Below are 20,530 nucleotides of genomic sequence, written 5' to 3'. Positions count from 1 at the left end.
AAAAAAAAAAATAAGACAGTGTCTTATTATCGGGGAAACACGGTAAAATAAAATTTACAAAGTACAATTACAATTTTAAGCATACCTTTCCTTGATTATTTATATAAACACTTGAGTAGGGTGTTCATTTCATACATTACTGGAAATCACTATTCCTGTGTTCCTTCATTTTGTCTTAAACTAATAAAATGTCATGGAACTATCTATGGATGTTGGTAAAATAAAATTTTATTGCAGGAAAATAGTTGGAAATTTTGCCTTTTATTATATTTACAATAAAATTTACCTTAGATATGGCTGGGAAATACCAATGTGTAAATAAAATTCCCTATTAAAATGTAAGTTAAAAATGTAGGGGCAGCCAGGTGGCTTAGTTAGTAGAGCACCTGCCCTGGAGTCAGGAAGACCTGAGTTCAAATCCAACCTCAGACACTTAACACTTACTAGCCGTGTGCCCTTGGGCAAGTCACTTAACCCCAATTGCCCTGCCCTCCAAAAAGGAAAAAAAAAAAAAAGTAAAAATATAAGATCCTTTGGCTTAACATATTAGTCCTGACTACCAACTATTGTAAGAGTTTATGCCTGAACTTAATGGTCGTGAATATTAAAACTGTTCTGTATTTTAAAAGAATGTTGACTCCATAAGTCATTGGCAGATATCGTATCTTTACCACTTGCTGTCTTTCTTCTACTCTTCAACCATCTAGAGTGATCAGTTATGAAGAAGGGAAAGCTTTAGCAGAATCTTGGAATGCAGCTTTTTTGGAATCTTCTGCTAAAGAAAATCAGGTACTTTGTTTTGATTTTATTGTAAATAAAATCATAATTGCTATAAATCAGTTTTCATCCTATAATAAGAATTTATAAGTTTTTCTTACACTTTAATGATATTCCTTGAGTGGGGAAAAAAAGAAAAACCTTGTTTTCAGAGTAATTATTTCTGTTAATGTAATAATACAATGCACACAAAGGCACCTTAATAGATAGAAACTGCTATTTTAGATACTTTACATCCTTCACAAAAAATCTGCTTTCTTAGCTTACTTACTATACATGACTCCCCTTCTTGTATTCTCTGGTTCAGCCAAACTGGCCTCTTGCTGTTCCACACACACTACATTCTCCTGTCTCTGTCTGTATTTTTGGACAGTCTGTTCCCCATGCTTGGAATGCACTCACCTGTGTGTTTTCAAATTCCTAATTTCCTTCAAAGTTCAGTGTAAGTACCACCTCTTATATGCTTTTCTGGATCTCCCCTCCTCACCAGCAGTGCCTCCCTCCAACCTTATTACCTGGTGCTATTTTGTACATGCTTTTTTGTGTACATATTGTCTCTGAAAAGAATGTCAAGTTCCATTGTGGCAGAGATTTTTTTTACTTTCGTTCTTGTGTCCAAGTTGCTGACTCAAACTAAGTACTGTTGTAGTGGCCCAAAGTAGTTTAATCTTCCTTAAATCTCCAACTTAATACAAAGTAGTACAGGCTTTGGGTTGGGAGGGAATGTACTATGTGCCAGGCATTGTGTTAACCAATTTACAAACATTTCATTTGGAGAGAGCGGGACCATAAAAGTATACTTAGTTATTCTTTTACTATTGGGTGTTTCTGCTGTGTGCTCAAGTGGATGGAAGCTTAGGGTATGTCTTTACCTGTCATTAAAATAACCATTTAAACTTTCATATGTATTAGATGTGTAATAGAATCCATTGAACTTTCAGGCTTTTCATAATTGAATTAGTTTCTTAGAGAAAATATATTTTTATAAAATTGAAGATCAGGTGGCTTGAGTGAATCAAAGACTTAATATTCTTTTCACTTTTCTTTGAAACCCAACATCATATATTGAATTTTTGGCCTCTTTGAAAAGAGTAGTAAAATCATGGCTTTTTAGTGGGAGTGGTTAAAATTGGGACTGTAAGATCATGGAATATATATCTTTAGAAATATGTTATTGAAGATGTTGAAAACAAGGACTTTTTTCAGCCTAATACAGTGGAAAGTTACTAAATTTGAAAGCAAAGGGCCTGGTTTCAACTCTTAGCTCTATACTTGATACCTGTGTAGCCTTGGGAAAGTCATTTTACCACAGTGGGCTTCAGTTCCTCATTTGTGAAGTTAAGGGCCTGAACTAGAGGGTTTCTAAGGTTCCTTTCAGCTCTCAATCTCCTGTGATCCTTAGCAAAGTCCTCCCTGCCTGAAATGGGAAGAAAAGGAGAAATCAGATGTGATCTCTGAGTCCTTTTCAATATTGAACATAAGCCCACATTGTTAAGTGTGGGACATTTATCAATGATGGTTCCATTTGTAATACTGAAAAGGAGACATGTTTTAATTTAACTCAGAAATAAGTAAAATTAAATTATGAGAACTACCCTTAAAGAAAACCAAAGCTGTGATAAATGACCATAGGTTTGGAGCTAGAAGGAACCTTGGAGATCACCAAACCTAGCCCCCCCTCATTTTGTGGATGACGACAGAGGCCAACTGTCTCGAAGCCTTTTAACCATAGTAGGAAAATATGAAGCAAACTGAGCAGCTGAAACATTTCAGATGGAAAAAAAGGTCTACTTTATTACTAATGCTTCCTTTCCAGTAATGGGATGTTAGGTGATTCTTTAAATGAATATTAACATTTCAAGATTTGAAAAAAGGAAGCCATCTGGGTACTCACTTTAATCTAACATCCTTCATTATGCATAAATTCAAAAGTACCAACTTCATTCATCTGTATCATTTATGAAATTTTTTTACCCAGAAAACTAGAGCTTAAAAACACCTGCTATATATGCTTGATTTTTTTTTTAATAATTTCTATGCTTCATTTTCTATGCTCACTTCTCAATAAGCTAATAACTACTAAATTTGGCTATACCTGGAAGCAATAAATGTGTGTTTATCAGAATTGTACTTTGGATTAATGGTCATTATTTTCCTCTTTTACAGACTGCTGTTGATGTTTTTAGGAGGATAATTTTGGAGGCAGAAAAAATTGATGGGGCAGCTTCACAAGGGAAATCTTCATGCTCAGTAATGTAAATTCCACTGTAAAACCTGAGGACACTGGGAATATAGTCTACCTGAAGAAGCAAACTGCCCATTATCCTTTAAGATAAACTATGCTTCTTTTTTTCTTCTGTTAACCTTGGGTCAGAGCTTTTTTTTTTTTCCCCTCCCTTCAGATTATGTTCAACTCTGACTTAATGTTCAAATGGCTTCACTTCCATTTTCAAATTTTAAGCAATCATATTTTCAATTTATATATTGTATTTCTTAATATTATGACCAAGAATTTTACTGGCATTAATTTTTCAGTGTAGTTTGTTGGTTAAAATAATGTAATCATCAAAATGATACATATTGTTACACTACTCTTAACTAGGCTTGGATATCAGTGTTTCTTTCATTGTGTTAAATGTATACTTGTAAATAAAATAGCTGCAAACCTTATATGCTCTGTTGCTTGAATTGATTTTTAAAGACAAAAGCTACCCTATGCAATTCCTCCTCTTGACCTCTATGAAATGTTGGGGTTTATTTTCTAAGAACCTATTACGAAGAATGAAGGAAAGTGAAAGAAGGAATAGCCTATCCTGACCATAGCCCTGGAAGGCATCACAGCTTGATGAGTGTTTGGTGGCAAACTATAGAGAAAGAACAACTTCTGTTGAAAACTGGATAATTTGAGAAAATTTAGAAAACTGGGATGAGTAACTTAAAGCTTAATAGTTTGTTTGGATAGTTAATATTGTTGTGGTTGTTACTTTCAGATGATACTGAATAGGCTTTTTTTTTTTTCCATAATAAGATTTATTGAAGATTGTTAACCTTTCATATACTAAATGTTTTCTTCCAATAAGTTAGGGAGCGTTATTTGACATAGAAGGTTTTTCATTTGTTTCAGTAGTCAAAAATTGTTCATTTGACATGGAGCAAGGAACTAATGATAATTTCTTGGTGATGAAGGGAGCTTGAATTGTCATGTTGGGGATCACTTTCCTATCACCCAAGAGGGCCCAGGCTCTAGTAATGAACATATATAGTAAGAGTACTTTTTCTAGAGGTACTTAATCCATAAACATTTGCCATGAAGTTGAATCTTGAGAATATTATCCTTTCACTTAAGAGCATAGCACATACCTGATTTGTTGCAGTGTAAACATCTAGTTTCTCACTGAGAGTATTTAATTTAAACATGAGAATTGTGACAAGTTCATAGGGAGATTTTGGATCTTAGTATATTTGTCTCCAATTTATACTCTGAAAGTATTCTTTACAAGATAAAAGTTAAGTACTTAGAGACCTTTTCTGTTGTAAAATCTCAAAATATTGGACAAACCAATCTAAAATGTGTAGAGCACGTTGATGATATGAAAAATGCATTCTCGTCCCACCTCTAACTCTTCCCTGCAAATCAGACTAGTAGGCTATAAAAGAATTCAAAAGCACTCCCTCTCTTCTTTTCTGCTCCTTACTTTTCACCTGCACTGCAAAGCTTTTCCTAGTCTCTTCTCTTTAACTAAGCAGTTAACCTCACTTTGTCCAGAATTATTTTTTTAAGCCATTTGAATGTTTACTTTGACCCCATCATTATTTACCTAGCATCATACTTATTTATGTAGATATCACATCCTCTTCCCCCTACTCTGCTCCTTGAAGGCAAATATTGTCTTTAAATATTTATTTCCCTATCCCCTGCAAAATGCCTTTCATGTCCTTTTATAAATGTATTTTGAATTTGGAAAATACATTCTTAATTTGGGTATGCTTTTTTTCTATACCATGTCATTTTTTTAACCCAAATATACAAATCAGTCAACAAGCATTAAGCACTTCCTGTGTACTAGGCATACAAGTGCTGGGTGTACAAAGAAAGGCAAGAATACCATCCTTGTACTCAAGGAGTTCATTCCAACAGAGACACAATATAAATAACTACATACAGGATGTGTACAGAGTAGATAGGTCATCCCAAAGGAAAAGGAAGGAAAGGGTGCCATCAGAAGGTGGGATTATACCAGACTTGAAACCAGGGAGTCTGGGGGGGAGGGAAGGGGAGATAGTATTCTAGGTATGGGGGATAGGCACAAGCAAAGGCACAGCCCTGGGAGATACACTGGTAGTATGTGCAAGAAACGGCAAAAAGGCCAGTGAAGCTGATTGTAGTGGTTGGAGAGGAGAAAAGGCTAAGACTAGAAAGGTAGAAAGGGACCAGGTTGTGAAGAACTTTAAATGCCAGAGATCTTTATTTGATCTTGGAGATAGGAAGAAGCCGAACCACTGGAATATTGCAGAGTAATGGGAGAGTTTGAGAGGGAAAAAGTGAGTTATGGCCATATTGTGTATGAGACATCTAGGGAACACATTTTGAAATGTCTAAAAAGCAATCAGTGATGTGAGATTGGAGGACAGGAGGGAGGTTAGGGCTGGAACTGTAGATTGAGAGATAAGGTGTTCTGAAGGAGGGAGATTACTATCCTCATCTATTCTGACCTGGTCCAAAAATATTTGGTTAATATTGCCATGTTTTAGGAAGGATATTGGCAAGCTAACTGTATATGTGATGATGAAAGAACCAGAATAGTAAGGAGATATAAATCATGTCATACAAAGATCACTTGGAGGAACTGAGTTGGTTTTACCTAGTGAAGAATAGGATCACTGTTTTCAAATACTAGACTCGAAGAGGGGTTAGATCCATTCTGCTGATCCCCAGAATAGTTTTAAAGATAGGTGTCTTTATAAGATATATAAGAAACACTTTAATCAATAGTTGTCCAAAAGTGGAATGAACTGTTTTTAGAGGAAGTTGATTCCCCTGTTAATAGGATGTCTTAAAATAATCAATTAGTCCAATCCCTTTATTGTATTAGAGAAATGAGAGGTGAAATGACTTGCTCAAATTCATACCAGTAGTGATTAATAGGGCTGGGATTTGAACCAGTCTTCTGGCCCCACATCTACTGATTTTTCCACTACATCATTGGACTCAACGAACACAATTTAAGTGTTTTCTAATATATTTGTACCTATTAGAAAATGTATTCTGAATTTGAGTTCAGTGACTGCTCACCTTTTTTTTTTTTTTATAAGCAATCAGGGTAAAGTAACTTGCTCAAGGTTACACGGCCAGTTATTTCTGGGTGTGGTGCTGAGTGTCTGAGCCCAGGATTCTACCTCCAGGTCATCCCAACACTGGAGCCGGTGCTCTCACTCGCTGAGCCACCTGGCCGCCCCTACTGCTCACCTTAATACAACTTGCTACGTGTGTATGCTTAAGTGAACCTATAATCTCATAGTACAGTTATGCCCTCCATTGGTACAGATCACAGTTCTATCCTTTCATGATTCCTGTCTATGCTTATCCCTAGAGACTCCATAGAAGATCTACACTGTGCTTTATTTTAGTCTAAGTGCAATGTGGATAAGCTTGTGAAATAAGACCTTTAAAAGAGGATCAAGAGAAGTAATATATATATCAAGTACTTTGTAAACTTTAAGGAACTGGTATATTATATTCAATTCCATGTACCACAGTTCAAGAATAAAGAAAAGTTGGAGAGCTTTCAGGAGACATAAGATTGGGAAGTACTTCAGTGCCATGCCATAAAAGGAAGAGTTGAAAATGGGGATGTTTAATCTGGAGAAGTCTTAGGGGGAACCTAACAGCTGTCTTTTAAGCATTTTAGGAGTGTTCTTGTGGAAGGGCATTTCAGTTGTTCTGCTCTGCCCTAAAGGGCAGAACTGAGATCAGTGAATGGAAGCTGGAGAAAAACAGATTTAGGTTTGATAAAAGGAAAATTTTTTCCTATGTGAGTTTCATCCAATTATTTACACAGGAATAATCAAACAAATGAAAATTGCCTAGTGTCCAAAATTATATGTAACCAAATGGTCAACCCAGAGAGTTGTTCCACCAGCCCATGTATCTTTGACAGACTCTGCAGAGGGACATTGAACTGGGTCCAGATAGGCTAATAAAACAGGCTGAATTATCTTTTGAAAATTGTGTAATGATTTCCTAACTTTTCACAACAAAGGCTTAATACCACTAATTTTCTGTTGATGCTATAATGCCTGAAACATGGAATAATCAGTCTCTGAAGAATTAAAGTTTCAGGTCTCAAAGGAAAATTGATAAGGGAATGATGGGCATGAGTATTACCAAGACAAATGCACATTAGAAGTGTTATGAAAGATATCAAAGAAATATATTCCTGGAAAAGAATGTACATTAGTCATGTATGAAGAACATGGGGTAATTGATGGACCTTCCATGTGCTTCATTGGTAACCATATTGTTAGCAGCTTCCCTGATTGGGTGGACCTCCAATGGAGGATTTCCCAGAAGACGTGAAGAAGGGTTGTGTATGATGAAAAGACTGTGATGTGCTATAATCTGCATTGTTGAAGTACCCAGATAAATGAAATCACAGAACCATCGAAGTATGCAAAACTCCCCACTGTTAGAGCTTTCCAGAAGTGGAATGGACAACTTTGGAAGGTAGCAGGTTCACCAAAGTCTTCAAGCAATGATAGGATGACCATGCCTCAGGTATGGAGTAGACTAATTTCTTGCTCAAGTTGGACTAGATGACCTTCAAGGTCCTTTATATGTAAAAAACCAGTTCCTATCTTAAAAGTGCTTATATACTATGGGGGGGGGGGAGATGCAACATATAAAAAGTTACTTATATGCATAGTTATTTTCAGAGGGAAAGAGCACTAGCAAGTGGAGGGAGCATTAAAAGGCTTTTTGGAAGAGAGAGCACCTACCTTGAAGGGAAGTATAGTATACTGAAAGGCAGCGGTGAGGAGGGAGTGTTTTCTAGGCTTGAGGGACAGCCTATACAAAGGTAGAGGTAGAATACACGCTTGGTGAAACAGCAAATAGTCTAGATGAACTACCACGTAGAATGTGTGCAAGCAAGGCAGCAAAATAAAATAGGCCTGCAAAGGTAGGCTGGAGCCAAGCTGTCAAGGACTTTGAATGCCAGGCTTAGGAGTTCATATTTTATCCTACATACAGGAAGACCCTAAAAGTTATTGAGCGGGACAGCAGCACAGTCTGACTTGAGCTTTTAGTAAAATTATTTTGGCAACTGTATGGAAGATGGATTGGAGAAGGGAGAGAATGCTGGGAGTCCAATTGAGAAGCTATTTCAATAGTCTACTTAGTAGGTGTGAAGAGCCTCTCTAGCCTGGAAGGGTGCAGACAGAAGAGATACTTTATGGAGGTAGACCCAACACAACTTGGTTATATGGAGAGAGGTGGTTCCTTCCAACTGTGAGATTATCATTAGCTCTCTATAAATGTCAGCTGCTATTACTAGAAACATAGGATCATAACTAGAAGGCACTTCAGGAGCTATCTAGTCCAACCCCCTTATTTTACAGATGAAACTGTGGCTCAGTCATTTGCCATTCATAGAATGAGGAAATTGGGTTTATGGAATTCATTCTTAGCTCTAAATTGTCCCTTATGGTGGTCATGATGGTGACAGATCTATGCCAGTATACCTGCCAAAAAAAAGAGCCTTAGACTAGGAGTCAGGAAAGACACTTATCTTTAACAGTATGATTTTTTTTTTTTAAAGCAATCGGGGTTAAGTAACTTGCTCAAGGTTACACGGCTAGTTATTTCTGGGTGTGGTGCTAAGTATCTGAGCCCAGATTCAATCCCCAGGTCATCCCAACACTGGAGCCGGTGCTCTTATTCGCTGTGCTACCTGGCCACCCCGAACAGTATGATTTTGAAAAGGTTAATTCACTCTTTCAGCGTCTTCAACGTTGGGAAGTGAGGTTAAATGATCTCAAAGTCCCCTTTCAATAGGATCAAAGATTGAGAGTGCAGAGGTCATGTAGTCCAACCTTCCCTTTTTACAATTCAAGAAACTAATGCAGGGAAGTTAAATGACTTATTTTCCCAGGGTCTAAGGGATAGCAAACATTGGAGGTGAACTTTAAACTCAGGTCCTCCAATTCCACTCTCAGTGCTCTCTGCCCTGCTACAGTCCAGCTCTTAAAGAGTATATGAAACATTCTTTGATTTTTAAAAGACATTTTAGTTTTACAAAAAGTAACTCAGAATCCTGAAAAGACTATGACTGGTTAACAAGACCTTTCACCCAGTTCTTGCTGTTGCCCAAGTAAGGCAGAGAGCCGTGCCTACAAGATGAAAACAAGAGGCAATTGCTTGCCTCCTATCTGTCACAACAGGGAGGGTAGCATTTATTCTGTGCTCATTCTTACTTCCTGGTGCTTTGCTTTGGCCTTTTATTACACTCCAACACCCTCCCCCATCCTCAAATGACACATTACTATTAGACTGGAAAAGGGCTCAGACAAAGCAAAGCAAACCCTGGGTTCTGTGCATCCATCTCTCTGTTAGTGAGGTTAGTAACACTCTGGAGTTGACTTTAAAGACCCAGAGCAAATGGGTGATTGGCAACGAACAGCTGCAAACAGCTAGAAAGGTTACATTCTTTAGTTTTGACTTTTTGAAATTTTCATCCTGGCCTACAACAGGAATGACTGCTAAGGCTTCTATCTCTCCCTTTTCTGTTTCTGGGAACCAGCTTATATAACCACAGAATTGCATTCAATTGTTTAAAAAAAAAGAAAAAGAGGTTCTGATGATAACCAGGAATAAACAATGCGTGTCTAGCATTCTTCCCGTTATTTCAAGTCCCTCAACATCTGTCTCAGAACTACAAGAAGCTCCATCAGAGGCAACTGGGGTTTAGGAGCAGGAGGAAGCCCTGCACCCAGAATCTGAAGTCGAACCTGGGTTCTAGTGCTTTGAGGTTCTGCACTAACCTTAAACTTCCCTGGGACTGTTTCCTTCTCTGTTACAATGAGGGGTCTGGACTAGATGGCCTCTGGGGTCCTTCCTATCCTCGATCTGTGACCCTATTATCCTATCACTCTAGGCAAGTCAGACTTTCTGGGCTTCAGCTGCCTCCGATGTTACATGAAGCTTTTAGAATCAGTGTGCATTAAGCTCCCTTTCAGCTTTAACAGTCCCACAGCCCAGATCCAATTCTTGTTAGTTGTGTGACTACAGACAAGTCACTCCACCTCTGAATCTTTAATTTTCTATAAAATTGAGATAACAACAGAAATGGAATACTATATAACTAGTTTAATGACCAAGCTTGATACCAAAAGAAATATGAGAATGCACTTCCTTCTTTGCACAAGGAAGGAACTATGGAGGTATAAGTACAGTGATAATAACAATATTTACCCAGCACCTTCTATGTGCCAGGCACCATGCTGAATGCTTTACAAATATCTCGTTTGATGATACAACCCTGAGAGATAGGTGCTATTACAATCCCCATTTCAGAAATGAAGAAATATATGGTTGTGCTTGAATGATATCATTTGGCTGACCTTTTTTCTCTTTTTGATTCTTTGATACAAGGGATGGATTTCTAGGTGGAAATAGAATGATAGATTAGGAAATGAAGATGATGTAAAAAAAACAGATGCCAATAAAATAAATTTTAAATGGGCAAAATACTTGCACTAACTACCCAGTTTGTTCTGAGGAGTGCTTTGTAACCTTTAAAATGTAAATTGTTCCCAGGATTATTGGCTTAAGTGAAGAGGATTCTTGAGATCATAAAGGCCAGGGGTGCCCTGTGATTTTTGTCCCAGGCTCCTTTGGCAGTCTGATGAAACCTATGAATGAACCCCTTCTCATAATAATGGTTTTAAATGTGTAAAATAAAGTACATAAGCTTACCGAGAACAAATTTTGTTGAAATGCAGTCATCAATATACTGTAAGTTCCAAGTTCACAGATTTCCCCCTCCTTCTCCCCATCCTACAGCCAGAATCTATCCATGGACCCATTGAGGGGGTCTGTGAAACCCAGGTTAAGAACCCACGATATAGTCCAATCCCCTAATCTTAGATGAGTACTATTGCTGTGAGGCCCCCGTGGTGCCAGTTTTTACTTTGTTGTATGTGGAGTTTGAGAAAAGTACACTGCTATGGGTAAATCATCTTGTGGGACGGGGTGAAATGCAGTGCAGTATGCATAGTGCATAGAGTGCTGGGCTCGGAGTCTCATGAATAGCAGGACTCAAATCCTGTCTCTGACCCTTACTAGTTTTGTGGCACCAATCAAGGTCCTTAAACCCTGAGTCTCAGTTTCCTCATCTGTAAAATAGGGATAATAGTAATAATAATGCATCACTTACCTCCCAAGGCTGTCATGAGGGTCAAAGGAGATGATGTTGGGAGAATACTTTGCACACCTGAAAGCCACATATAAGTGCCAGCAATTATTATCATCATATGATTGTATTATCATCTTTCAAATAAAAGTCAGTGAGGTTAGTGCAGTGGATAGAGGGCTGGACCTGGATTCAGGAAGACCTGAATTCAAATGTGGCCTCAGATGCTTGGCTAGCAGTGCAACCCTGAATAAATCTCCTAAGCTCTATGTGCCTCAGTTTCATGATCTGTAAGATGGGAATAGTAACAGTGCCTGTCTCCAGGGTTGTTGTGAAGACCAAATGAGATTATGTTTTTGTTTTTTTTTAAAGCAGTTGGGGTTAAGTAACTTGCTCAAGGTTGCACGGCCAGGTGTTTCTGGGTGGGTGCTAAGTATCTGAGCCCAGGATTCAATCCCCAGTTCATCCCGACACTGGAGCCAGTGCTCTTACTCTCTGTGCTACCTGGCCGCCCCCAAATGAGATTATATTTGTAAATGCTTTGCAAACTTTTAAAGTGCTATATAAATGCCAGCTGCTATTATTTCACAGCTTCTATCTTTGCAGCCCCAGGAGTCGCTAGGTTTTAAAAGCTAAATTGGAGGTAAAGAGGATTCTAGGCAAGAGGCCTGTCAGTTCCCAGTTCTGCATCAGGTATTTAAATGGTGCTCTTGGAGGCTTCGTGAATGATGCCCAGCACAAGGCAGGTGCTCAGTGAATGCTGACTTATTCCTGCTATACCCAGTGACCTTTCACTGTAATTCCTGCTTTCAGATCTCTTCATTCACTTTTCTAGGTTTCTGGACTCGGAGGAAAAAAGGTTAATCTGACAGTCTGAATTCTAAAATTCTATGCTTCTGGAGTTCCCAAAGGAAAGGTGAACTAGGTAAAAACAGTAGAAACACCTCCCAGAATCACTGTGAGCACAGAAATGCAGCACCAGCTGATGAGATAGATGTAGGTCATAGCTGGGCTGGGCCGGGCAAAGCTGGCAAGAGGTCTGTGTTACCTTGTGGCCTGCAGTCAGGCTCTAGGAAAAGACTGGCAAAGGCTGGGATGTGATCTGGGGAGGCAGGAAGAGAATCAAGCCTTAGGCTCCAGCTGAAGGAACCATGTGAAGCTTGAACCTGACACCTTGTTCAGTGCATTGCCGAGGCTTAACAAATGCACATTAAATTGAACTCCTTTGAAGAAGGGTCTTACAATTGGGATTACAGGCTTCAATTCCATAATAGGGGAATCCATGGATCCCATTATTAAGCACCTGCTGTGTGCTGAGCCCTGTGGAGTTTATATAAGGGAGAAAACTTATCTATGTGTATGTAATCTACAGATACATAGAGAGAGATAGGAGAAAATCTCGGAGGATCCACTAACATATTGGAAACGGCTTCTTATAGGTGGGTAATTGAATAACCTGGAGAAGCAAGGAAATTTTACTCAGAGGCAACTACCGTGTTTCCCCGATAATAAGACCTATCCCGAAAATAAGCCCTCCCCCGAAAATAAGCCCTATTGAGATTGCTGCTGTAGTGAAGGTGATCCCCTGCGCTACACGCTACATTACGGTACCCTCTGTATGCACCATCCCCCCCCCCCGGGTGAAACGCACGCCGCGCTCCGAGCTACACCCAATCAGAGCTGCAGCAGTGAGCGCGTCATCCTGTTCTTCCCCAGTGATTTGCTTGCTGGCGCCATTGAGAGCAGTGCCGCAGAGGAGAGCTGAGGCAGGACAACATAAGCCCTCCCCTGAAAATAAGCCCTCTGGTGTTTTTCTTTCCAAAAAAATTTAATAAGACAGTGTCTTATTATCAGGGAAACACGGTAGGTGGCTTAGTAGATGGAATGCAGGAAGACCTGAATTCAAATCCTACCTCCACTTAACTAGCTGCATGATCCTGGGCAAATCATTCAATCTTTGCCTCAGTTTCCTCATCTGTGAAATAGAGATAATAGCACCTCCCTCCCAGGGTTATGAGGATCAACTGAGATGACATAGAATGTGCTTTAAATGTTATTTAAGTGCTAACTATTTTTATTATTCAGTTCAACAAATGTTGACTCATTTTCAGCTATTTACTTTGACTCCTAGCAAAGAATAGGCTGCATTGCAGTATTGGCTGGCTTGGAAGGTAGAAATAATGAATTACATCTCAAGTGTTCTCCTGGAAACTCATGCCAGAGAATTCTCCCCAAAGTGACCAGTCTTCTTTCTCATATTTATCGTCACAGCATGTGTTGCTGAATGTTTGCAAGACTCCCAGAGATCTTCGGGAAGTTAAGCTTTTCCAATACCGACCTCAACACTTTGGTTAAGCACTATGAATCGTTCAGAGCTCTCTGGCCAAATATCATAATGATTTATTTCCTGAGTCTGTTCATGTAGTGCCTTCTACAGCACCAAAAATCCCCAGAGGAACTTACTAAAAGTAATAAGTTTTTGAAGTTGTGGTTCTTAGAGACATATCAGATAAATTAAACAGGGTCTCTGGCCTTAAGGAGCTGACTATTTAGCAGAGAAGACTTACATCCTGTAGAGCTACAAGAAGCATGATGACAAAATTATAAAGCTATTAAAGTATCCTCCCACATTCCTTTTCTGCGCCAAAGTCCTTCCCTCCTGGTCCCCTCCCTCCACAAGGTGCCCTGTGCCCTCATGCAACCTCATTGTAATATTATACATCTAGGCCATTGCAAAAAATAGCAATAGTAATAATAACTCATATTTCTATATCACTTTAAGGCGTACAAAGCATTGCTATGAGAAAGGGCCTAATCATTTACTGCCTTAGTCAACATCCCAATGACTTCCCAGACAAAACCCCCTCTCCTGATACTACCTCACATACGTGTTATTTGCCTCCATTAGAACATAAGCTCTTTGAGAGCAAGGACTTATTGTTATAACTTGTCATGCTCAGTGCTAAGTACAATACTTGGCACATAACCGATGCTTCATAAATGCTTATTCATTCAACTAATCACATTTTATTCCCCAGTACAGTGTAAGCTCCTGCTTTTTGTTTCATTTTTTTATATCCTCAGTGCCTAGCAAATAACTGCTGACTAAATACTTGCCAAATTTATGATTATTGTAAATCTGACCCTCAAACATGGCTCTATCCCTTGGGTCCCCTCCTTCAATTGTCAAGATCCTCTCAGAACCTTCGTTTTGAGGAAGTACCCAGGCCTATCATATTCACAATACATCTCTTCTTGCTCTGCTTCTGACTGGTCTTCTCCATGCTCCAGCAGCCATCTCATCCAGGAAGACACCTATACCCCTATAACTCTCTCCTTGTGGAACTCTGGTTTTGGGAAAGTACACAGGTGAGCCCTACTCCTTCCTTCCTCTCCACCAGGCCTCCCATGGTACCTTCTCCCCACCTCCCTCTCCTTCCCTTTGATGTCTTGTCTCCCCTATTGGAATAGAAATATGTTTAGCTTATTTAGGCCTGACACCTACATAGCATTCAATGCTTGTGGACTCTATTTGTTGGATTAAATAGGATTTAATCTCCTTCTTTTTCTGTAAAATAGGGGAGAATAACATTTGCTTCATACAGCTTGTTGGGAAGAAAATACTTTGCAAACCTTAAAACTTTTATGTGGACGAACTTATTCCTGTTAGTATTTCCAGTTGCTAGTTAGTTCTAGACTTGGAAACTAGAGATCCTTCATCCCTAGTCCAGGTTCCTTTCCACTGAAGTCTCCTGTTAGAGTTTATGAACTCTTTTTTTTAAGCTTTCTGGCTATCTTGGGAAATCATGGCATCCTAATACACTCCAGACATACAACTAGCCCATGGAGACTTTTCATGTAGTCCACAGATTGCTGTCCCTCAGCATTGTTGTTTATGATATTATAGGAAAAAACTGGGTAGACTCTGTGGGCACCTCCTCATTGGATGCCCAGATCATTTGGATCTTGAAAGATCATGGCCCTGGGCTATTCCATTATGGGCTAATTATTTGTCTAAGATCCAGAAAGAACAAACACAAAGAAACAGAGTTTGATCACCATTGCTGTGGACTACCTTTCCCCCACCTAGCTAAAGAGCCAATTTATAGTACCCCTCCCTCACTTGAACTCTCAAAGGGAAGAGACTGATGAAAGGCTGGGTTGCTCTTTGTATGCCCACTGAATTCTGGTTCAGTAACCGGTGAATCTCAGTTCAATAACACTTAAATCATCAGTTCTTTTGGCTCAGCAGTCAATTAGAGAACTCCTCATCATCTCCCACTGCAAACCCCTGAGTCATCAGGACCAGAAGTAGGTTCACCCAAAACTTCTAGGCAGTTTCTTGGATGGGAGCCAGGCAGGAAATGTGTGTGAATGCTATAAGAACTAGGTCCCATAGGCAGTCCACCTTATAATTACAATTACAATCACATGGCATCAGTACAGGTATACAGGTCATGTTTTATTCAAACCAATACAATCCCTTAGGCACCAATGACCATTTGGGAATGACTATCTATAATGGGAATGTAAATTTTTAAGATCTTCCCTGCCCCTAGGCTAAACTGCACCTGGAGCCTGGGGTGGGAGGCTTGTTTTTCAGTAGATACTTTTTGATTGGCCAATGGGTCCAGAAGGTTGTTACATTCTCTGAGCCAGGAGAAGGCTATATAAGCCCTGATGTGTAGCTTTGTTTTGGGGGCTTACTTTGAGAAGTGTTCTGTGATTTGATCAGATGAAACTCTGGGAAGCCGTTGTTGAGAGTTCCCCCCCTCTTTGAAAAACCAATATGCTGACTTGGTATGGATGTAATGGTTGGATAGTTTGGAAACTGTCTGCTTGATCTGTTTCTCTGTCTTGATAATTCTATCTGTATATTCTGAAGTTCAGGGTGCTGACCTTTTCCCCCTGAACTAGGTGAATGATACATATTTGACTGATTAAATTAACCTTGTTAACCCATTTTGAGTTGCTTTCCTTTATCAAAGCAGATCCAAGAACCTGTGTTGGCAGCCACCCTGAGGATGCTTGGGGTGCTTGCTGCTACACTATCCCCACCAGAAGTTTCCCTTCCTTTCCCAGCTGCTGACATCTCTTTTCTCTTCTTTCTAAAGCCTTTCCCCCGCATTAGATCCCCACTTCTTACTCTACTAGTACCATTTTGGTTGGAGACAGGAAGATGGGTTGATTAGTATATAGCTACAGCTAGTCTCATTCAGGTGTTGCTGCTTCCCCAACTCCAAAGCTGGGAAGTAACCCCAGCCCTCTTTCTTACTCAAACCTTCCTCAGAGTCCCTTTCTTGTTCCTTATTCCAGAGTCTAACTAAGCCCTTGCCCTTGTGATATGGTTTCCAAATAGAGAGCCCTGTTTTCCTCTGAAATTACTATAATCCTACTTCTCTACAACCTGAGGCAGGTTTTCTGAGAGTGCCCTAAAGGAGTGCTGCAAATGTATAAGCAGATATTATTCCTGATTAGCTGAGAGAATGCTGAGCCTCCTTTGACCTAGCAATACCACCATATTGATCCCAAAGCTATCAACCAAAAAGGAAAAGGATCCATATGTACAAAAATACAAGGGTTATTTTTCCTTTTTTTTCTTCTGCTGGCAAAGAGTTGGAAATTGAGGGAATACCCATCAATTTAGAAATGATTGAACGACTTGTGGTAAATTATTGTGACAGAATACCATTGAGAGGGATGATACCCAAAAAACCAGGGAAGACTTATATGAAATGATGCAAAGTGAAGTGAGCATCACCAGAACATCGTACCTGTAACAGCAGTACTGTGAGCATAATTAACTGTGAAAGACTTAGCTTCTTTGATCAAGACAATAACACAATTCCAGAGGACTCATGATGAAAAATGCTATCCACATCAAAAGAAAGAACTGATGAACTCTGAGAGCAGATTGAAACATGGTTTTTTTACTTTATTTTTCTTGCTTTTTTTGAGCAACAAGGTTAGTATGGAAATGTTTTCTATGACCACATATTTAATTGAGTGTCATATTGGTAGCCTTCTTAATGGGTAGGGGAGAGGCTGTAAGGAGGAAGAGAATTTGGAACTGAACATTTTTAAAAAAAATTTTTAAGACTTAGAGAAGAATGAAATGTCAGCCTGCATTTTCACAAACTAAAACAAAATATAATTTCTTTTTCCAGAGAGAGGGAGAGGAAGAATGCTTAGTCTCAGTACTACAAGAGTAGAAGAGAGACTTATTTCAGTTTGTTGGACTTAAAGACAGGTCAAGAAAGAAGTAAGAAGTTTTTTGAATTGCAGCCTGGAGCCCCAGCTCTGCAGGTATACATGGTTCTTGACTTCCAGGGCTCCTAACCCTAGAGATTGCTGACTATGGACTCTTCTTGGTAAGATTCCCTCTTTTGTGGGTTGGGATGAGGTGTTTTAACTCATCCCTAACCAAAGAGTTCCTTTACTATTCTGTATTCTCTGGTTCATTCTTCTCTGGCATTTGTTAACTATTTTACTAGGATAAAGGGTTTCCTCATTCAATATTTGGGATGTAGCTGGCATTTGGTGGGAGGGAGTTAAGCTAGTGAGTGTGAACTAAAGGCTATCATCCCATCCCCCTTTGAAAGTAATCAGAGAAAGTGCTTCCATTCTGAACCCAGACTCATACCTGGAGACTATAGATATTTGACTTGTGATAGACAGCTATGTCTAAGTTGCCATCGCTCTTGGAAACTGGAGAAGAGGTTGCCCAGCCTTGAAAGTCCTAGATCCTGCTTGACTCTTCCCCCAACTAGACTGTTGGCCATGTCAAAAAGGAAGGCCATACCCCAGATCCATGCCACCTATGAGTTAGCTACATGTTTATATATGCTAGAAGCACACACACACACACACACACACACACACACACACTCTTTTTTATATGGAAAGACTAACAATTATAGGTCATAAATAGCTCATTTATATGAAATAGAGTCTTTCCTCAAGAATCTGGTGAAATAAGTAATGAAAGCATCATAGCAGTAGTGTACCCATTTTACAGATGAGAAAACTGAAGCTCAAAGGGCTTAAGTAGAAAGAGAACATGGTATAATGGAGAAATCATGGGATTTGGACTAAAAAAAAAACAACTTTGGTCAGGTTTTCTGCTTAAATTCAGCAAGCATTTACTAAACCCTTACTATGAGCAAAGCACTTTGCTGGTCACTGGGGGTGTAAAGACAAAGATGAAATAGACCCTGCCGTCAAGAAATTTACACTCCACTGAGGAGATTCACCATGTCCCCAGAATGGAAAAAGCTAAATCCTTTTCAGAAGGAAAGAGCATCAGGAAGTAGTGGGAATCAGGCAGAGCAGAGAAGGAGGGGACCATGGAGCGAGCCTGGAAGAAAGCCAGGTGTTCTAAGAGGCAGAGGAAAAGGGGGAGGGAGTGCATTCCTGGCAAGGGAAGCAGCTAGACAAAAGCACTCAGATGGGGCCTGGAATGATGAGTTTGGGGAGCAGCTAATGGACCAGTCTGGCTGGAATGTAGAGTATGTGAAGATGAGTAATAGGAAGTGAGTGGAAAAGTAGGTGGGGCAAAACTGGAGAGTTCTTTAGATGCCAGGCTAGTGAAGTGGCATTTTATTCTGGGGCCATCAGGAGCCACTGAAGATTTTTGAGCACCAGAGGAACATGGTCAGGCCTGTAGCTTAGGAACACTAATTTGGTAACTGTGCGGATCAGGGAGGGGAGACACTGGAAGCAAGGAGGAGCCTTGGGAAGCTACAGAAGAACCCAGGCAAAGCAGAGGGTACAGGCCATGGGAGTGCCGGAGTATTGGAAGATCTAGGTTTGAATCCTGGCTCTTCCACTTGCTGAGTGACCTCAAACAAGTCACTTAACCTTTCTGGGCCTCAGTTTCCTCATTTGTTGAAAAAATGAAGAAGTCAGTCTAGATAATCTTTATAGTTCTTATAGTTCTAAATCTGTGAGCTTATGATCAAGCACTCAAATAGGCATTTATTAAGTATCTATTACACGGTAGGTGCTGTGCTGGGCACGAGCATAAAAATGAGCCAGTTCTTGCCCTTAAGGAACTTAGACTTTTTTAGGAGGAAGCAACACCCATGCAGGAGTAGACTAGTGAGAAGGACTTTGGTTCGGGTAGTTACAAGGACGATACCTGGAGTGATAGGGCAGTAGATCATTATAGCTTTTACAGGAGCAATGGTCATACTGATAACATCACTGCTTAATAATCTAGGTCAGGGCTTCTTAAACTGCTCCAACTCTCAACCCCTTTTTGAGTTCTGGCAGTGTTCTTTGGCATGTGGCATGAAGGCATGCGCAGTGCAAAGTGTGCACGCTTTCTTTGTGTTCTGAGCCAAGGCTGCAGAAAAGCTGCTCAATGCGACATGGGCCAGTGCTGCCACAGACACCTCGGATTCATTGTGTGTCTGAGTTTTAATGAATTTTTGGTTGTGTGTTCAGAAACCTCTTACTGTTGCCAAATTTTGGGGGTCTAGACCCATAGTTTAAAAAGCCCCAATCTGGGTGAAAAATAAGTGATGAGTTATTTTTATTATGTTTTAAGTATTTATTAATAGACACTTAAGAATCTTTTGGGTTTTAAGCATTTATTTTGTGGCAGAGGAAATATATGATTATTATACACCAGAAGCCTATTTTGTCTGCGAAGTATCTGTCTTAAAGGAATTCTGTTAATCCTTTTTGAGAGATCATAGATATGAGGGATGCTTGTTAGAAATTTGTTAGAAATTTTCCCCTAGAGTTCTACTCTTGGATAGGGGAAGAATAAGCCAGAAAGAAAGCCAGTGAGAAAAGCTTGACTACAGTCTTTGGGATCAGCTCACACCAGTGATGAATCTGGGCTTCATGTGAATGCAGAGCTTGGATCTCTTGTGGGAGGAGACTGACTACCCTGGGTCATAGATGATAGTATAAATGACTCCAGAAATTTGGCAGTGAAAGTCAAACTGTCTGTGTGATCCTGGACAAGTCCCTTAACCTCTCAGGGCCCTAGGCAGCCCACCAAATTTCAGAGAAGATGCATTATGGAAGAAGTTTCCTCCCTATACAAGGGTGTATAAAAAAATAAAACAATAATAACAAAAGCCTTGATGTTGACTTATTTGCCTTGATGTTATAGTTCTTCCGAAAGAACGACAGTTCCTTGGGGATACTGTATCATCTTTCGTAGTGTCCAACAAAGTACCTTGCCAACAGTAGGTACTTATTAAACATTTGTTATCTCACCACCAAGGAGCACTGTGCTCTGGCGCTTGACCTGTTGTGAAGTAGAGACCAGGTTCTGTCCACCAAATGTTCATCCTCCATCTGCTATGTTCCAGCAAAAAGCCTCTCTG

General features: G+C 39.7%; 1 protein-coding gene and 1 long non-coding RNA gene across 2 annotated transcripts in view; both read left to right on the top strand.

Annotated features, from left to right (window-relative positions):
* Positions 1-3,447, top strand: part of RHEB (Ras homolog, mTORC1 binding) — a 29,489-nt gene extending 26,042 nt beyond the window's left edge. Inside the window, exons 7-8 of the mRNA XM_069084753.1 lie at positions 708-789; positions 2,944-3,447. Of these exons, the coding sequence (XP_068940854.1) occupies positions 708-789; positions 2,944-3,036 (175 nt within the window). The 3' untranslated portion in view covers positions 3,037-3,447. The remainder of the gene's footprint in view (positions 1-707; positions 790-2,943) is intronic.
* Positions 3,448-15,883: 12,436 nt separating this feature from the next.
* On the top strand, positions 15,884-18,467 carry LOC138158749 (uncharacterized). Its single transcript, XR_011167719.1, has 3 exons — positions 15,884-15,986; positions 16,871-17,151; positions 17,354-18,467. It is a non-coding gene; the product is annotated as an uncharacterized lncRNA (long non-coding RNA).
* The last annotated feature ends 2,063 nt before the right edge of the window (positions 18,468-20,530 follow it).

The sequence above is a fragment of the Petaurus breviceps genome, unplaced genomic scaffold, assembly GCF_028583685.1.
Source record: "Petaurus breviceps papuanus isolate PSGF00001 unplaced genomic scaffold, PetGlider_PUasm1.0 115, whole genome shotgun sequence".
NCBI classification, from domain to species: Eukaryota; Metazoa; Chordata; class Mammalia; order Diprotodontia; family Petauridae; genus Petaurus; species Petaurus breviceps.
Note: the sequence above shows the minus strand (reverse complement) of the source record. Positions and strands in the feature narration are given on the sequence as shown.